This window comes from Monodon monoceros, unplaced genomic scaffold (assembly GCF_005190385.1).
Source record: "Monodon monoceros isolate NGI ecotype Baffin Bay Population unplaced genomic scaffold, NGI_Narwhal_1 Super_Scaffold_1, whole genome shotgun sequence".
NCBI classification, from domain to species: Eukaryota; Metazoa; Chordata; class Mammalia; order Artiodactyla; family Monodontidae; genus Monodon; species Monodon monoceros.
In genome coordinates, this window is record NW_021703765.1 from 60,895,801 (window position 1) to 60,913,514 (window position 17,714).

At 59.1% G+C, this 17,714-nt stretch overlaps 3 protein-coding genes across 3 annotated transcripts in view; 1 reads left to right on the top strand and 2 right to left on the bottom strand.

Annotated features, from left to right (window-relative positions):
* Positions 1 to 523: 523 nt before the first annotated feature.
* Positions 524 to 1,617, bottom strand: TSSK2 (testis specific serine kinase 2). Its single transcript, XM_029231350.1, is given in 2 exon segments — positions 524 to 562; positions 565 to 1,617. Coding segments are annotated over 2 exon segments (1,092 nt in total).
* Positions 1,618 to 5,837: 4,220 nt separating this feature from the next.
* Positions 5,838 to 7,260, bottom strand: TSSK1B (testis specific serine kinase 1B). Its single transcript, XM_029231562.1, has one exon. The coding sequence runs from the start codon at positions 7,138 to 7,140 to the stop codon at positions 6,034 to 6,036; it is 1,107 nt and encodes a 368-aa protein (XP_029087395.1). The 5' UTR covers positions 7,141 to 7,260; the 3' UTR covers positions 5,838 to 6,033.
* Positions 7,261 to 9,552: 2,292 nt separating this feature from the next.
* DGCR2 (DiGeorge syndrome critical region gene 2) overlaps positions 9,553 to 17,714 on the top strand; it is a 68,565-nt gene continuing 60,403 nt past the window's right edge. The window contains exon 1 of the mRNA XM_029222845.1: positions 9,553 to 9,788. Within this exon, the coding sequence (XP_029078678.1) occupies positions 9,710 to 9,788 (79 nt within the window). The 5' untranslated portion in view covers positions 9,553 to 9,709. The remainder of the gene's footprint in view (positions 9,789 to 17,714) is intronic.

The following is a 17,714-nucleotide window of genomic DNA, read 5'->3' on the forward strand; positions in this document are numbered from 1 at the left end:
TGCTGACCACCTGGCGGGGATGGGGGTGATGGCTGATAAAGCATGAGGGCTGCTTGGTGGGGATAGGGGCAGGGGGAATGCCACTGGAAGTTCTCGGCTTCGGGGTCTCCCATCCCAACTGCGGGAATGAAGGGAGAGGGGGGTGTTGAGGAAGGGCTGCCTGAGTGGGGGCTGGGCAGGGTGGGGAGGCACGTGGGGGCCTGGCAGGCGGGCGGCTGCGGAGTCCTTGCCCGTGAGGCCTGGCCCCCACTCCAGATCCCCTGCGCCCCAGGGAGGGGAGTGCTGAGTCCTAGAGAAAATGACTCCTCGCGGGCCTCTCTGCTGCATACACTCTGTGGTTTATTTGGTGGTCAGGATTTAACGTCTTTGCTACTAAGTGGAAGAAAGCTAATAGAACGTAATCAAAATAATGGTTTAATTGACGGATTTTACTCGTTCTTGCACCTGTGCCTTCTTCAGCTTCTACCTCCTACTTAGCTTACGGGGTGCTCACCGCGCCATGCCCCCCAGGCCCTCCGCACCGCTAGGTGCTCGCCTTCCCCACCTCGGCTCCGGAGACGTGAAGTGATGGTCCTTCGCCCTGGAGGTCTCAGCCAGCCGGTCCTCCATCCTGTCCACGTTCTCGGGCACCACCAGCAGCTGGTGCTGGGTCTTGGCCCCCAGCTTGTGGTCGGGCTGGTGCTCAGGCCAGTGCTCGGGCCGCGAGCCCGACTGGGTGTCCAGTTTGCATTCAGCCTGGCACTTGCCTTCACCCTCCCTCTTGAAGGAGGCCAAAGACACGACTTTGGGCTTGGGGGACTGCAGCCATGAGTGGCTGAGGATCTCGTCGATGTGCAGCCGCCGGTTGACGTCCGGCTGCAGGATGCGGTAGATAAGGTCCTTGCACTCGCCTGTCAGGTTCTTGGAGCGCGGGAAGTTGACGCGATGCTCCTTCTGGATGCGCAGCATCTTCTTGATGTCCGAGTCATCATAGGGCATGGAGCCACAGACCATGATGTAGAGGATCACGCCCAGGCTCCAGATGTCATACACCTTGGGCTGGTAGGGGATGCCCTGCAACACCTCGGGGGCCGCGTATGCCGCCGACCCACAGAAGGTCTTGCTGAGGAGGATGCGCCCACTGCTGTCCCGCAGGCAGCGCTTGGAGAAGCCGAAGTCTGACAGCTTGATGTTGAAGTCCTTGTCAAGGAGAAGGTTCTCACACTTGAGGTCTCGGTGGACGACGTCCAGGTTGTGGCAGTACTTGACGGCTGAGGACAGCTGCCAGAACATCTTGCGTGCCACGTCCTCGTGCAGGGCCCCCCGGCACTTGATGAACTCGAGTAGGTCGCCCTGAACTCCGAGCTCCATGATGATGTAGATACGGCCGTCGCAGGTCTCAAAGATCTCGTAGGTCTTGATGATGGAGCGGTGATTGACAGTCGCCAGGATGTCCATCTCCCGGGGAAGAAATCTCTCCACAAAGTCCATGGGCGTCTTCTTGCGGTCGATGATCTTGACGGCCACGTTGAACTTGAGGCGCTCGGAGTAGGCGGATTTGACTTTTGCGTATGAGCCCTTGCCCAGGTTGATGCCCACGATGTAACCCTTCTTCCTTAGGACTGCGGCATCATCCATGGTGCCAGAAGCGTCTGGCGCCACTGCCCTCTACATCCCCTCCCCACCTGGGCCAGCAGGCATTGTCCTCGTTTGCACTGTGGGAAGCCGTCTGGCCGGTCTGGGCCTGCACTTGGAGGTGTGGAACACCCAGCATTGTCCCCCCCATGACTTCAGCCTGTGAAGTCATAAAGCCAGGCTGCCCGGAGTGGGGACTGGCTGGGGACAGGCGCTGGAGCCCTGGACGTCAGGCTGGCCTGGCAGGAGTGCTGCTCCCTGCCTGCTGGAAGGAAGCTGGCGCCCAGGACTGTGGTGACGCTCACTGCTCTTCCTCCTCGCTGTGCTGCACTGTCCCGAGTCAGGCCCAGGGGACCGCCCAGGTCCAGCCAGCGTGTGGGCCCCACGCCCGTTTCCCTCTCCTGGATGTGGGGACTGACTCTGCAATGGCCTCTGTCCCACGAGGGCCAATTTCCTGACCCTTCTTTGAGGTGTGATGAGCACCCCCTCGGGGGCTGTGTCTTTGGAACCTGCCGTGCTGGGGAGGGACTTCCCTGGTCCGGCTGGGCTGGTGGTGGTTCCAAACCTGGGAGACAAGACCAGCTGTCCAGGTAGCGGGGGTGGGGTGGGGGTGGGTCAGTGCTGTGACGGCGAGCAGGGCGTGCTTGGGGCAGAGGGCAGCTCAGAGGCTGTGAGTGCCCAGCCCGGCGGCCCGGTCCCCAGTGGGCTGGCAGATGCACGTTCCGGGGTGGGTGGTGGTGGTGATAGGTCCAGGCAGGGAAGGGCGTGGGGGAGGGAAGGCCGTTCTGAGAATGGCTGATTCCCAGAGTTAGGAGGAGGTGGAGGAGAGGGTGGGGGGACAGCTGCTGCAAGTCCCGGGGCAGGAGCAGCCAGAACCCAAGTCCCATTTTAAGATGGGTCCTGGAAGAGCACATAGGGAAGGGGCTTTGGGGTGAGCAGAGGCTAGCGCCTGTGGCCAGGCACGGGGAGGCTGGACCGGGCAGGCCCATGGGGAGGGGGACCGGCAACAGAGGGAGACTGGGTTCTGGTGCGTTGGCCAGTGAATGGGCGGGGCCTCAGGTGGAGCCTTGGTGCTGCGGTCCCAGGGGTCTTGGGGGACGGCAGCACCCCTAGCACTGACAGTGAAGAGCAAGCACCTGGGTGAGGGGGGATCCTGAATTATGTCGCTGGGACCTTTGTGAGCTGTTGGAACCCTGGGAGGGCACATCTTTGCATCTCAGACTGTCTTTGCCCCTGGAAACAACGTGGAAACCCTTTTGTTCTTGCTTTGGGAAACGGGGCCTCCTGTAGCATCTCCTCGGGTGTTTCACAAGCCCTGCTGTCCACTTGTCTGTCCTCTGTAGTGCGTTGCCAGGACAGGAGGCGTGCCGTGTGTGTGCTCAGTTCTCCGGGGGTTGGGGGAGAGGAAGTCCTGTTTGTGGGTGGGTGGGTGGGAGTGACTGTGGAACCCGCATGCAGGGGATCAGCAGGGCTCCCCCAGGTGCCGGCAGGTGTGTTGTCCTGGCCGGAGCACAGCGCATGGACACACCTGGAGCGTGGAGAGCTCCCTGGCAGGAGGTCTGTGTGGAAGATCTCAGCGCAGGGCAGCCGGGTCCAGATGCCAGCAGGAGTGACTGGCCTGATGCCTGCCTTTCTCCTGGGGGATTTGGTAGAAATGACCAGAACTTCACTCCTTTGTGTCACAGAGGGGCCAGCTGCGAGGCCCCCAGGTCAGGCCCCAGAAGCCAGGCACCATCCCCACCTGTCTCCCTTGCCCCCAGGTCTCTGTCGGGGGCACCCTGCACGTCTGCCCTCTTGGCCGTCCCCACCGCCTGCTTTCCCCTTTGTTGTGGGTTCTGCTCCTCCACACCCGCCCTTGCCCAGGACAGTGTGGCCTCCTTGGTTCTTGGGGGACATGGATGGAGGAGGCATGTGCCAGCATCAGGCCAGCGGACCTGCCAGGTGTGGAGCGGGCGGCTCTGCCCAGGATGTGCACGCAGGGGCAGGGGCTGCTGGTGCGCTGGGTTGGGGGGATGTTAGACTGGATGGGGGCTCAGGGTTCTCCTGGCTACAGGCCTGTGGGTCCCAGACCTGCAGACCCTGGGACGCCCCCCGCGGAGCTTTGGCCTCTATTTCTTCACTCCATGGCATTCGAGGGTCAGCCTCAGGCCCTGGATGACATGAACAGAACCTTGCTTTTTTTGAGCCCGGAGGCCAGGGAGGTTCAGTGTCACCCACAGTATGAATGCCCTGCGGCTGGGCCGTGACACAGATATATGGAGCTGTGAGGTCAGAGAGCTGGGGCTGGACTCAGGGAGGCTGGAAGGCTGAGGTCTGAGGTCAGGCCACACGGAGGAGGACGGGGACTGCAGTTCGTGTGATGGTCAGCGCATCAGCGTGGTGAGGTCATGCATGGTGACAGCATGCGGGGGCGGGAGGGAGCACGGAGGCCACATTGAGGGTCTTGATCCTAAAGCTTCAGGATCAAGGGGCTGAAAGGGTCTAAGCCCAGGCCATGTGCAGTGGAATAGCTCACAGGAGTAGCCCAGCATCTAAGGCCACCCGGCATCACGCACCTGGGCCTCTGCTCCGCACTGTGTGATTTCTGGCAGTCGCCCCACCCTCTCTGAGCCATCTCCCCACCTGTAAAGCACACAGTAGGTGCACCTTCCTGAGGTCCCTCCTGCCCAGGCTTGCCTCCGGGCTGGGCTGCAATGAGTCGCTCCCAGGCCCCCTTGCATCGCGCTGCCCTCTGCCCCAATGACCTCACTGATGACGGAGGAGGTTCACAAGCCTCCTGGGACGTCCCCACCCCCGCTGGCCCCATGGGCTCTGGAATTCCACTCTACTGCTAGGCGAGCTGTGTGACTCTGGGCTCCCGGGTCCTCCGGGACTACTCTGCAGCAGTTCTGTCCTAGGCCCTGGGCACTCATAGGCCTGCCCTGGCAGAAGCCCCCAGAAGGCTTTGTGTGCGGAGGCCGTGGCCCCTTGGCCAAACCTGGAGAGATGGGCAGGGCTGCAGGGATGCGTCCACAAGCAGGGCTATGGCACATGGCAGGGGGCTGGGAGGCCAAGAGGCCAGACCTGGGAGGACCTCAAGGGCTAGGTGTGGGGATCCTTCCCGCAGGCAGTGGGAGCCAGACTGGGTGCAGAAGGAGGGCTCTGGCCACCGTGGGTGGCGATGGGAGAACAAGGACAGGGGCCTAGGTGGTGGCTGAGCCTTGACACATGGGGATGCACAGCTCTGGGGACACAGGATGTGTGGAGGTGGCTGTGGGGAGACGGAGGAGTCAGGCAGAGGCCACGTCTGGGGCACTCACTGGACCTCATGTCTCCCAAGACACCAGCAGGGGCGGGAGGAGAGGCGAGCCTGAAGGCTCTTGTTCTCTTGGTGTGTTAAACCCACAGGTCCATGCGAGGTGGTCAGGCGCACGTGCAGATCAGGAGGAGAAAGCAGCTGCCGTGGCATAGCCAGGGTGAGGACAGCGTGAGAACTGGCACGGCGGGCCCCGCAGTGCCCAGCAGCCGGCGATGCGCACGCGGGCCTGCTCCCTCTGCAGATATCATGGCCGCAGGCCGGGCACGCGTGCGAGGACGCCTGTGCCCTCCTGCTCGCCAGTGTCCACTTATCTGCTTTGGCAGGAGCATCACCCCTGGGAGAGACTGGGACCAGAGGGGAACAAGATGTGTTCAGACCACACAGTGACTGCGGGACATGCAGGCTGGAGAGGGGCTGGCCATGTAGCAGGGCCCCTGCTGCCAGGGGATGCCCATGAGGCGGCATGACTCAGGGCGCTGTCGGGAACTGGGTGCTGGCAGGACATGGGGGACCCTGGAGCCAGAGCAGAAAGAGCTGCCCACGGGGAGGGGCTCGAGGGAGGCTGGTCTGCCTGCCTCTACAGGTTCTCCCCACCGGCAGCCTTGTGGGGCTGTTGAGGACCCAGGCCCCGTGGGGAAGGCCCCCGCCTCCCAGCCCTCCTCTGCCCGCAGCCACCTGCTCTTCGTGCTCCTCTCCAGACCAGCATCACACTCATGGGCCTCCCTCTTGAAGCAATGTCTTCCTTACTTAGCTTTGCTCCGGTCCAGGGCCTGAGGTCATGGTCAGGGCTGGGCACACAGGGCTGTGTTTTCCCAAGCGGGAGGTGAAGCGCAGCGCGGTCTGAGAGTTGGGGCGGGGGGAGTGCAGGATCCTCTCCCTGGGCGACCAAAGCCCGCAGGGCAAAGACACCGACCTCGGGGTCTGCAGTAATATAGCGATTTATTGCTTCTTTAGCCACATGAGTTACCAAGGTCAAAGGGAGGGGGAAGAAACTGACGAAAATAGCGGCTCATCTGGGACTGTCTTCCTTCTCGGCTTGTCCCTTGGCTTCTTTGGAGCTCAGGCTTGAGGCCATGAACTCTAACTCATTTTCTGCCGGCTCCCTGGGCCGCGAGACCTGACTAGATGTGTGTCTCTGAAGGCTGCTGGGGGGCCCCTTCCTTGATCTCCTTGCTGGGCTGCTTGCTGGTGAGGCCCATGGCCTCTGACTGCTTCGACACCTGCACTGCCAGTGCCTCCTCCTCGGGTCTTGTCTCCGCCCAGGCCTTGGGCCGGGCCTCTTCCCGGGTCTCCAGCTTGGTGGCAGACTTCTTGTCGGAGCTGGGCTCAGGAGTCCACGGGTGCTCGGTGGCCCGAGAGCTCTCCCCCTCCTTGTTGATGGCTGCAGAGGACAGGCCCCAGGCCTTGGGCTGCACCCAGCAGTGGCTGAGGATCTCATCGATGTGCAGCCGCCGGTTGACGTCCGGCTGCAGCATGCGGTAGATGAGGTCCTTGCACTCGCCCGTCAGGTGCTTAGAGCGCGGGAAGTTGACGCGATGCTCCTTCTGGATGCGCAGCATCTTCTTGATGTTGGAGTCGTCATACGGCATGGAGCCGCAGACCATGATGTAGAGAATCACGCCTAGGCTCCAGATGTCATACACCTTGGGCTGGTAGGGGATGCCCTGAAGCACCTCGGGGGCCGCGTACGCCGCCGACCCACAGAAGGTCTTGCTCAGTGTCAGTCGGCCGCTGTCATCCCGCCGGCAGTGCTTGGAGAAGCCAAAGTCAGACAGCTTGATGTTGAAATCTTTGTCGAGGAGAAGGTTCTCACACTTGAGGTCTCGGTGGACAACATCCAGGTCGTGGCAGTACTTGATGGCTGAGGACAGCTGGTGGAACTTCTTGCGCGCATCGTCTTCCTGCAGGGACCCCCGGGTCTTGATGAACTCAAGGAGGTCGCCCTGGACCCCGAGCTCCATGACGATGTAGACCTTGCCGTCGGAGGTCTCAAAGATCTCGTAGGTCTTGATGATGGAGCGGTGGTTTAGCATGGCCAGAATCTCAATTTCCCGGGGAAGGAATTTCTCCAGGAAGTCTGTGGGGGCTTTCTTGCGGTCGATGATCTTGACCGCCACGTTGAACTTCAGGCGCTCAGAGTAAGCAGATTTGACTTTAGCATACGAGCCCTCTCCCAAATAGATTCCCATGATGTAGCCTCGTCGCTTGAGGACGGCAGCATCATCCATGGTGCTGGGAGCACCCAGTGCCCCTGAGGCTGCCCTCTACATCCCTGCAGGACATGGGCCAGCGGCGTCCTCATTTACACTGTGGACAGAGAGTCCTCTGGCCTGCCTCCTAGAGGCCAAGACTCTGGGGTGGAACATTCGGCATTGTCTCCCTGGTGACTTCAGTGGGTGAAGTCATAAAGGAGGACTGCCCTGGGGAATGAGGCTCTGGCCTGAACCACTAAGACTCGGAACCCTGGAAGGCTGGCCAGTGGGCTGCAGCAGACAGAAGGCCAGCGGAGCATGGCCTCATCCTCGGCTGGGACCCAAGGTAGGAGGGGGATGTGGGGAGTGCATCGGTCAGCCCAAGCCTCCAAACCAGAGCCAGACCTGCTGGTGGAGTGGCGGGTTTATTTCTGCAACCCGGGGTACCCCTGGAAATCCAGGGCAGGCAGTCCCATCACTCTGGGTCTCAGCAGGAAACAGGAGAGACACTCAAGTTAGGACTGTCTGAGGAGGGTTTAATAAGGGGATGATTTACCAACATGGAGCAGAGTGTAGAGAACCCTGCTGGAAGAAGGGTGGTCGCTGGGACCCGGGAAGAGGAGTACAGGGAGGGCCGCCTTGACAGAAGCAGTGATCTCAGGTGGAGGCCACAGGACCCCACGGGGTGGGGGGGAAACGTCCCTGACCTCTTCTCCCTCCCTGCAGCCCTAAAAGCCCTTGATAATGTCCACACAGGCAGCCTGCTGGCTGCACAGCAAGGCCGAGAAGGGGGAGGTGGGTCAGGAGGGGCAAGGATCCTGGCCCAGTGGTCAATGCAGTTTAGGAAGCTGGGGCTCTGCCCGCTTGCTATGTGGTCTGCTGGACTTTTCACTTTCCTGTGCTGCTCTCCTCATCCGAACCTTTGCTGGCCGGCTCTGTAGGGTACAACCGGCAAGGGTTTCTGCTCTTGGCTGTGAGTTCCCTCCTGGGGGTCTGACCATCCATAGCTCTGGCTGGGCTCCCAGGGCAGATCTGGGACTGGGGGCAGAAGGTGGGCCTGGACTCCTCTCAGTGCAGCAGCTTCTCCCGGGAATGCTCCCTGAGGATGTGCTAACAGGGCAGCGTTGGACAGGGATCGCCGTTTCCACCAGCAGTGGGGCCCCTCTGCTGTGGGCCCCTGTTGTGTGCCACGCCCTGAGGGGACAGGAGTGGGCAGGTCTGGCCTAGCCTTGGGGTTGACTTTGGCCATATCCGTCCAGAGGGAGTGGGTGCCTCTCTCAGATGACCCTGAATGTCACAGGCTGGAATCCTGGGATGCTCGGGAGGACCATGCCCTGAAGGGGCTTGGGGTGACTGCTCCTGGAGAGTGATTTGGTGGGCTGGAGGTGGGCAGGGCTGGGCTGGGTGCCCACCAGCCTTGGCCCTCCCCCTTTTCTCTGCTTCCATCCCCACCCTTTTCCCCACCCTCTTCCCCACCCTCTTCCCCACCCTGACACCCTGGGCAAGCACTTGTGTGCGCAGCTGGTGGTCCTTCCTTTGGAGGACTTGCTCCTCTCTCGTCAGGGACACCCCGCCTACTGTGTACCCTCCCATGGTGACAGGTGTGCGGTCAGCGCTCGCAGCGCTGTCCCTGGCGGCTTCCCTCCGTGCAGACGGGCCTGCTGTGGCGGCAGCTGTGCTGCGTCCTCCTGTCCCCGCTGTGCGGGCAGCGCCGTTCCTCCACAGGGGGCTTTGCTCCGTCTCTAGAATCTGGGCTTCCCTGGCAGCTCTCCTTGTGTGACCCTCCTTGAGGCTACTCCCTCATACGTTTGAAACGTTTCAGTTGTATGTGCCGGTGAAGCCACACCTGCGTGTTCCTCACGAGGTGGAACCACCTCCGGAACCTCCTCAGGGTTAGGCCGGGTCCCTCCAGTTTTCCTCATCCCTCTCCGCAGCGGTTCGGCCTTTAAAAGACGACTTTGGGGCGCACTCTTGGGCCACTGACCGGACCTGGGGCTGCAGGTGCACGAGATGTTAAGACGCTAGGTCTCCCAGGGCCCTCTTCACCCGGTGCCCATCCCCACCCCGCCCACCGGCTCCTGTGCGCCCCGCCCCTCCCTTCAGGCCCCGCCCCAGGACCGCCCCTGCCCCTCCACGCCCCGCCCCTTCCGTGTCTGTCATCTCGGCCCCGCCGCCCGGGCTCTGCGGGGCCCTTCGGAGGCCCCGCCGCTGAGGCTCCGCCCACGAGCCTTTCCCCTCTGCTCAGCCAATGGCACCTTTGACTCCTCGTAGTTCCGCCCCCGAAGGGCCCACCCCTCAGCCACCGCCCCGCCCTTGGGCCCGCCCCTTCCGGCCACTGCGCCTGGGGAACACGCAGGCCCCACCCCCTCCCGGCGCTCATTGGGCGGCGCGGGCGGCGCGGGCGGGGGCGGGGCGGTGCGGACCGAGCAAGACGGCCGCCATCTTGCGCGGGGCCAGAGTCGGAGCGCGCGCCTGTTCGCGGCCCCTGGATTCTCCTCCCGCAGCGTCCTCGCCTGGCCCCGGCCCGGCCCGACCCTCGGCCCGGCCTGGCCCGGCCTCCCCGCGGGGTCGCGCGGCCGCCCCGGGGACGATGAACGGAGGATAAATGGTGCCCAAGGCAGACAGCGGTGCCTTCCTCCTGCTCTTCCTGCTGGTGCTCACGGTCACCGAGCCGCTGCGGCCAGGTGCGCAGTGGTGGGGGCGGGGGCGCGGGCGGGGCGGGGGGCGGGGGCGCTGGGACCCCTACCTCGCCGGGCCCTCACTTTGCGCTCGGCGGTCGACGGAGCGGGAGCAATGGGGGTCAGGCCGGGGGCCGAGGGGGGCGGCTCGGGGCACCTGGAAGCCCCTGGCTGGTCACGGTCGCTCGGCCCGGGAGCCGCCGAGCCGGGCACCGGGGGTGCTCCTGGTCTGTGACCCTCAGATGCTTTTGGAGCCCCCGGGGGCTTGCGTTTTCTGAAGGAAGCCTGTGGTGGGGAATTGGGATCGCGGCAGCAGAAGGTCCTGGACGATCCTTATCTCTTTTTGATGTACCTCCTTCTCCAGCGAGAAATCAAGACCCCAAATGCAGGGCCGATTTATCTGTCAGGCACAGGAGGCCGGGGATCCAAGGTGATTTTGGTGGGCTGTAAAAATGTATTCTTTTACAGTCAGCAGGAAAAAGCCCTAAACTTTCAGGTTGAAGGAAATACTGTTAACATGCACATATAAATACATTAGTTTATATATCGGTGCAGTTGAAAGGTGTGGTTCTTGATTTTGTTTTTTAAATGTTGGAAGGGGCCCATGAAGGCAGAAGTGTCCAGGGCTCCTTGTGTGGGTGCTGTTAAGACCTGGGTGTGTACAGCAGGCAGGGGAGCACAGCGGTGTGCAGGCTCCCCAGTCAGGCTCCTGCCTGGGCACGCTGCACCTCTTGCTGCCTCTGCCATCTGTACGGAGTGCTCTGCCTCCTCCCCAGTGTCCACTTGGTAGCCAGGACCCTGGCCCACACTCAGCTGGAGTGTCCAGCGATGCTTCTCTGGACGGTGGGGTGACTGGTTGTGGGGTGGCCCCGGTAGGAACGGAAGCCAGCACTTGTGGAGGAGAGTGCTGTATGGGCTCTTGGGGACCAGAGCCAATGGATTTGTGGGCTCTTGTGATTACGTTCTTTAGAAAACATGTTTGTACCTGTGGAGAAGTGAGAGTCATCCCGTCTGACTTCTGGGTCCCGATTTTGCACATTATGTCAGTGGACTCTGAGGGGTGAAGCCACACGTCATACATGTCTTTCTCGGGGTGTCTCTGGTTCTGGGTCCAGCATCTCCTCCCTGGGTGGATGGATGTGACTGATGTCCCCAACTCCTTTTCCATCTGTCCACATATCCTGCCAGCTGGCCAGCAGCAATTCAGAAAGTGTCTTGGCGTGGCTCCCCACCTGCCCATCACTAGGGATGCTCAAATGAAGAGAATATACCCTCCCTGTAGGAGTGCTCTTCAGGTGTGGAAGCAGAGATGAGGTAGCGGCAGAGGTGGCTAACCGTGTGCCCCTGCAAAGCAGGGGGGGCTTCAGGAGGCCTCACACTCAGCTCTGAACTGGGGCAGGGGGTGGCTCTGGTTGAGGGAGCAAAGTTATACTATTCATTCCATGACTCCCCACATCAGAACTTTGCAGCAGCCCCTGGTGGTGTCTTGAGTTGCCCTGCAAAACCTGGGGGGCTCCAACTGGCTCCCTGCTTTTGGTTGAGCAGCAAGGTGGGTCTCACTCTGGGTCAGATGTTCTCCTTGGGTACCTGTATGTGCTGTGTCCTTCCAGGTAGGGGTCTGCTGGCTGGCGCCTGGGAGGGGGGCTTTTCTGGTCTTAGTCTGCATGCTTTTTCTCAGAGTCCTGGCTTAGACCCACACTGGGGTGTGAGGAGGGAACCAGGCAGACCTGCTTCCCAGGAGGCTTTCTGCCAGGTGGAGCACTTTTGGCTCCCCTGATGCAGGCTAGGGTGTGAGGCCTTTCACAGAGTGGGGCAACAGGAAAGTGCTGAACTTGACCTTCTGCCACAATGTCTTTTATTTTTTATTTTATTTATTTATTTATTTATTTGACTGTGTTGGGTCTTTGTTGCTGTGCGCGGGCTTTCTCTAGTTGCGGTGAGCAGGGGCTAGTGTTCGTTGCGGTGCATGGGCTTCTCATTGTGGTGGCTTCTATTGTGGAGCACAGGCTTTAGGCATGTGGGCTTCAGTAGTTGTGGCACTTGGGCTCAGTAGTTGTGGCTCATGGGCTCTAGAGCGCAGGCTCAGTAGTTGTGGCACACGGGCTTAGTTGCTCCGCGGCATATGGGATCTTCCTAGGCCAGGGCTCGAACCCGTGTCCCCTGCATTGGCAGGCAGATTCTTAACCACTGCGCCACTAGGGAAGTCCCCACAATGTCTTTTAAATGCATGTTTGATCTTGGTTGATTGAGGATGCGTTATATGCCAGGGGCTCTCAGGTGGTCCCTGTGGGTTAGATACTGTTGCTACCTCCATTTTACAGATGGGGGAAATGAAACAGAACTCATGACACCAGGTGGCTGGGATGAGGTTTCAGTCCTAGAAGTCTGGTCTGTCCGCCATCATGCACCCTTGGCTCTCTCCCTTCCAGCTGTCTATGTCCTGCCCTGTCTGTCCTTAACCCCAGCTGTGGACCCCCAGGCCACCTCTGTTCCCCTGATCCACCCAGTGTTTCTCCAGGTGAGGGTGCAGAACTTTTTCCATCTGAATACTCTGATCTGTGGGGTAGAACCAGCCCTCTTCTCAGGTCCCTGCTGTGATCAGGCATCATGAATGACAGTGGTTTGTGTTGTATACTCTGGGACTGTGGTGAGAAAAAAAGGGTGGGGACCTCTTCGAGGGGTGACAAACATGGAGGGGCATTTGGGGGCCACCGACTGCGATACCATCGCAGTGACCTTTCTCCATCTGCATCCCATTCTCAGGGAATGCAGCATCAAGTGTTCTTTCTAAAACCGTGTTTTTCTAGCTTCAGTTACGAAAGGAAATCCTGCCATGGTTTTGGCCACAGCTCCATCCAGGATGACCCCACCATGTACTTGCCTTCACTGAGTGAGCTGAGGCCGCAGTTCTGGAAGAGCTTGTTTTCACCTGTTTGGCCTGATAGGGGACGCTGTCTTCCTTGTGCTTCTGGGAAGCTGGCTGGGAGAGGCCAGTGATGAGCATGAGGTCACACAGCTGAGGAGCAGCAGAGCTGGGGCACAGACCAGGGTGTGTGTGGCGGGCTGGCTCCTAGTTCAGGGTTCTGTCCCCTATGCCGCTCGGGACCCCTCCTGCTGGCTGTGCCGAACTGACAAATCCTCAGTGAGCCAGCCAGCGCCTGTGGCCTCTGGAGCGGCACATGGGTTAGTGAACAGGAAGAGGGGAGATATTTCACAAGCAGATGTGGCCAGAGCTCACAGACGGAGCTGGAAAGTGGAGTCTGCCCGGGGCTTGCCAGGCGCCTCCCGAGTTTGGAGCCCCTGCTCAGCCCCAACCCACAGCACTGCCGAGCTTGTCCTGGTGACAGATGGGGCTTTGGGCCTAACACTTGGATTCTTTTTACTTGGAAAGTAGCATAATAGACTTTCCAATCTCACTAGCTAATGAATTGTTCTTTTTTTTTTTTATAAAGAAATATTTTCCTGGGGAATGGTTTCATACTTACAGAAGAGTTGCAGGGAGAAAGTGCAAAGAGCCCTGCGCATCCTCTGCCCAGACCTCCCTGTTAGCATATTGCCTCATCTGCCTTACCCGCACTCTCCCCGCCCTGAGGGCATGTGTGTACGTGTGCACGTGTGTATATATGCAGGTGCACACGTGGTTGTTTTCTGAACCATTTGAGAGTAAGTGGAAGATGTCGTGACCCTTCCCCCCATCACTCTGGCCAGTGCTGAGAGTGGAGATGAACAGTGATGCCTCCCTGCCTGCTGCATGCTGTGTGCGGGCGCCGTGTCGCCGTGGCGAAGGGGAAAGGCAGCACTGCAGCCAAAGCTTGCTTGGCCCCAGAGCCTGAGTCAGGGGTAGAGTTTCACTTGGTGGTTCTGGTCTCAGGAGTGAGGGGTGCGTGGCTGCTGCACTTTGGCACGTGTGTGTGCGCCTCTGTGGCTTCTCTGGCCCAGATTGCTGTCATCGCCGCCCTCCCTGTCCCTCTCAGGCCTGACTTCCCCCCACCCGTGAGCAGCAGCACTGACTGGGCTGCCCTGCACCGGTGGGGATCCCATAGCTCACACTGTCCTCTGCCTCCCTGGCACTGGGCACAGGGCGATACCTGGTAGTTGACTCTGAGTGCAGTGTGTCAGTGACAGCGTTTAGGAGCTGGGAGATAGCAGGGGCCCACTAAACGTCTTTTCCTCCAGCTGCTGCTGGGCTGCTCCCTTGTCCCTGTGCTTGGTGTCTGGGTGCTGAGGAGTTGGTGAGCGGCCCCTTCCCCTTCCAGGCTGCGGAGCAGGCCAGTGTGATCCCGAGAGCCCAATCTTGGACCGGTAGTTTGTTTGCCAGTCAGAGTGATGGGTGGGCTTGCAATGTTGTTATTGACCTGGGATGTTTCATGAAAGAAGTCACATCTTGTCCTGCGGCTCCAAGCTTGGCCCTGTTGGCCTCTGCAGGGCAAGTCCAGGGGAGGGTGAATGGCCTGTGGGCCGTGGTCGGAGCGTGGTGACCCGGGGTCCCAGAGTGTTCTGGGCATCCATCTGGGAGAGAGGAAAGCCAAGGTCTGGGGTTGCTTCCCTGGAGCTTCTGCTGGATCCAGGTGAGTCCAGGGTGGTGGTTTGAGAACAAGAAGCCTAGTGCTGCACTGTCCGGGGTCTGGCCCCACTCTGCTGCCCACTGTGTGCCTTCTCGTTGCCTCAGTTTCCTCATCTGTGACATGGACATAATAACAGAGTGTATGTTCTTTGTGGAGATATGAGAATGAAAGTGGATTGGTATCAAGTTCTAAAAAGTGTAAAGATGTAAAGCAAATGCTCCACAGAAGCTGTGAGCATTATCCATGAATTGCATTCAGGGAGTGTAGGACCCCCTGAGAGCGTGGACGTGCCAGCACACGAGGACATATTTCTCGGGAGAGCCCCCCGACTCGGAGGCAGGGAGTACAGTGGCTGTGACCAGTGCCTGATGCTTCGTGAGCGCTGAGTCCAGCTGCCACCGGAGGTGGGGGGTGGCTTGCCCAGAGCCCCCCAAACAGTCACAGCACTTTGGACAGGGCCAGGATTGTTCATGCTGACATGGTTTGCTCTTTGTCACATGCATGCTGGGTCTCCTGGGCCTGGTCTGGCACAGAGTGGGTGCTCAGAAATCAGTTATTGAACAAATGCACAAATGGCTGTTTATATTTTGACATAAAGAGCAACGGCTCCCTTTGCCAGCGGGCCTCGCAGCTGCCCCGGTGGGGGTGGCAAGGACCAGGGACTCGGGGGGGCCTGCTGCAGAGCCAGCTGGCCCGGGCCTCACGCTGTTGGGGGGAGGATCGTTCTGCAGGCATGAGCTGCCCTGAGAGGTGAGGGCAGGTGAGGCTTCTCATCGCTGTGGGTCCTCGCTGAAGAAGCTCACCAGCCGCCCAGGCAGGGGCTGCGAGGGGCTGGGGGGGGCAGGCTGCCCCACCGATGGCTGTGCCCTCTGCCCAAGGACGTGGCCCGCCCTTTCCAGGCTGGCGCACTACACTGGCCTCGCTGGAGAGCCGACGGGTGTGGGGGCCGCACACGCTCGCCTCTTGCCTTCTCTCCCTCCTCTCCGCCTGGCGTGGCCGTTGCTCCAGTCACCGGAGCTGGCTCTTGTCCTTCATGCCCCTGCCCCTTCCAGTCCCTTGCTGTAGGCTGGCTTCCGGGCCCCTGGCCGCGAGCTGTCAGTCCAATCAGCTTGTGGTCTGTCTTTCTGTCCTCAGCTGTTGACAGCTCCATGTCGGACAGGCGGGGGCTGAGAGCAGAGCCCTGTGTGGATGCTGTACTACAAGGGCCTCCGGGTCCACCTTGAGTCCCTGCCCTGCTGGGAAGCCTCCTTCCTCCCTGGGGACCCTCCTTTGCAGTTGGTCGCTGTGGGGAGGATTGCCTGGGGTTCCACGAGGCACTGGACGGGGCAGGAGCCACCATGAGGGCGTCCTGGAGGGTCGGTCTGGAGATGTAAGGCTCTAGGACCCCCTGTGCACTTGCTACCGTGTCTACTGACGTGGGGGCCTTTTCATGTGTCACTCGTGACTTCCTAGGGTCCCTGGGTCGGTCAGTTACCCACAGAGCTTCATGGTCATATGAGATGGGACGGGAGGCCTGGAAGGGCCTGGAAAGGATGCGGCGGGCTCTGCAGCAGCCGTCTGGGGGTCTGTTGGCCACTTCCGGAAGGGAGACGTTCTTCAGATTCTCTCCTCCACCCCATCCATGAGAAGGATGTGGGTCCAGACCAGTGTGTGTGCTGTGGAAAAGCCCAGCACAGTCTGGAAATATGATGGCGGGTTTTTTTTCACACTTATAAAAATTCATACATTATTTTATGTAAATGGAATTATACTTTTTTTTTTTTTTTTGCGGTATGTGGGCCTCTCACTGTTGTGACCTCTCCCGTTACGGAGCACAGGCTCCAGACGCTCAGGCTCAGCGGCCATGGCTCACGGGCCCAGCCGTTCCGCAGCATGTGGAATCTTCCCGGACCGGGGCACGGACCCGTGTCCCCTGCATCGGCAGGCGGACTCTCAACCACTGCGCCACCAGGGAAGCCCGGAATTATACTTTCTTTACAAGTTTTTATTTTTACTTTTCCATTTGACAGTGTTTTGGAGGTCTTTGTGGGTAAGTCCATACAGCTTTACTTCATTCTTTTTTTTTTTTTTTTTTTTTTTAGACAAGCCTTTCTAAGAACTTTCCTCAGTCTTGTTTTGCCTGTGGGGCCTTCTTCCAGGCGACCTCTTATCACAACTTTTCCTCAACCCGAAGCTGCAATTTAGAGAGCTGCACGGTTGGAGATGGTGGCAGGTGCTGAGGATCTGATCTCGTGGGCTTGTCTCAGCCTAAAACCATCTGCAGCAGCTCCAGGTCGACTCCTGGTTTTTACATGTATTTATGCTATAACTCAAATTCGTGTGCTTATTTACCTAAATGACATAATTTCACCAAGGATAATTTAGACTCAGAGTGACCATTTAGAGGAACTTTGACATGAACAAAATTACTAGAGGAACTTTGACATGAACAAAATTACTCATTTGTGAGGTGCCTTACTGGCAAAAGCGAAACCAAATCCTAAGATCCAATGATCTGCATGTTTTATTGGCATGAAGAAGCCTTAATTCCAAAAAGAATTAAGATTTCAAACTATCTTCCTTCAGAGGAAGGCAGAGGGTTACCTCGTTCTTTTTCCAAAACTTTTTTAACTTTGAAAACATTTCATGCTTCTAGAAAAGTTGCAAAAATAGTACTGTGAACTCCAACTGTATACAGTTCACTTAAATTTACCGATTGTGGCATCTGACTCGTCCCACATCTGCACGCTTTTTGTGTGTGTGTGCGCGCGCACGTCCAGAGATGAAATGTATCTGCACACACAGACATGACCCTTCATTTCTGAGTTCCTTTCCCCTATTTCCTGAGAACAAGCCATTCTCCCAGAAGCACGTTTAGGACTGCTAACACGGGGGTAGTACCATGAGCCATATCCCCACTTTGCCAGTTGTCCCATTCACCACACATTTTTTTCCCCCCAATCCAGGATCCAGCCCGGGATCATCTGCTGCATTTAATCGTCATGTGCATTTAATGTTCTGAAATCTGGGACAGTTCCCTGGCTTTCTTTGTCTTTCGTGGTGTGGACTTTTTAAACAGTACAGGCTGGCCATTTTTTGGAATATTCCTCCTTATGGGTTTATCAGATTGTTTCCTCGTGGTCAGATTCAGTTGCCGCCTCTTTGGCAGGAGTGATCCCCCGAGACATTGAGTCCCCTTCAGCGCGTGCATCCTGGGCACAGCTGGCAGCTTCTCCCAGGAATGGCCTTGTTAACTGTGGCCATGTGGTGAGGTGGCTTTGACTGCATTTCTTGACTGGAAAGGCGGCTTTCTTTCCCCCTTTGTGGTCAGCAGGTACTCGTTAGGGAGACAGATCACCTGGCCCAGTGTGGGTTTTTTTTTGTGTGT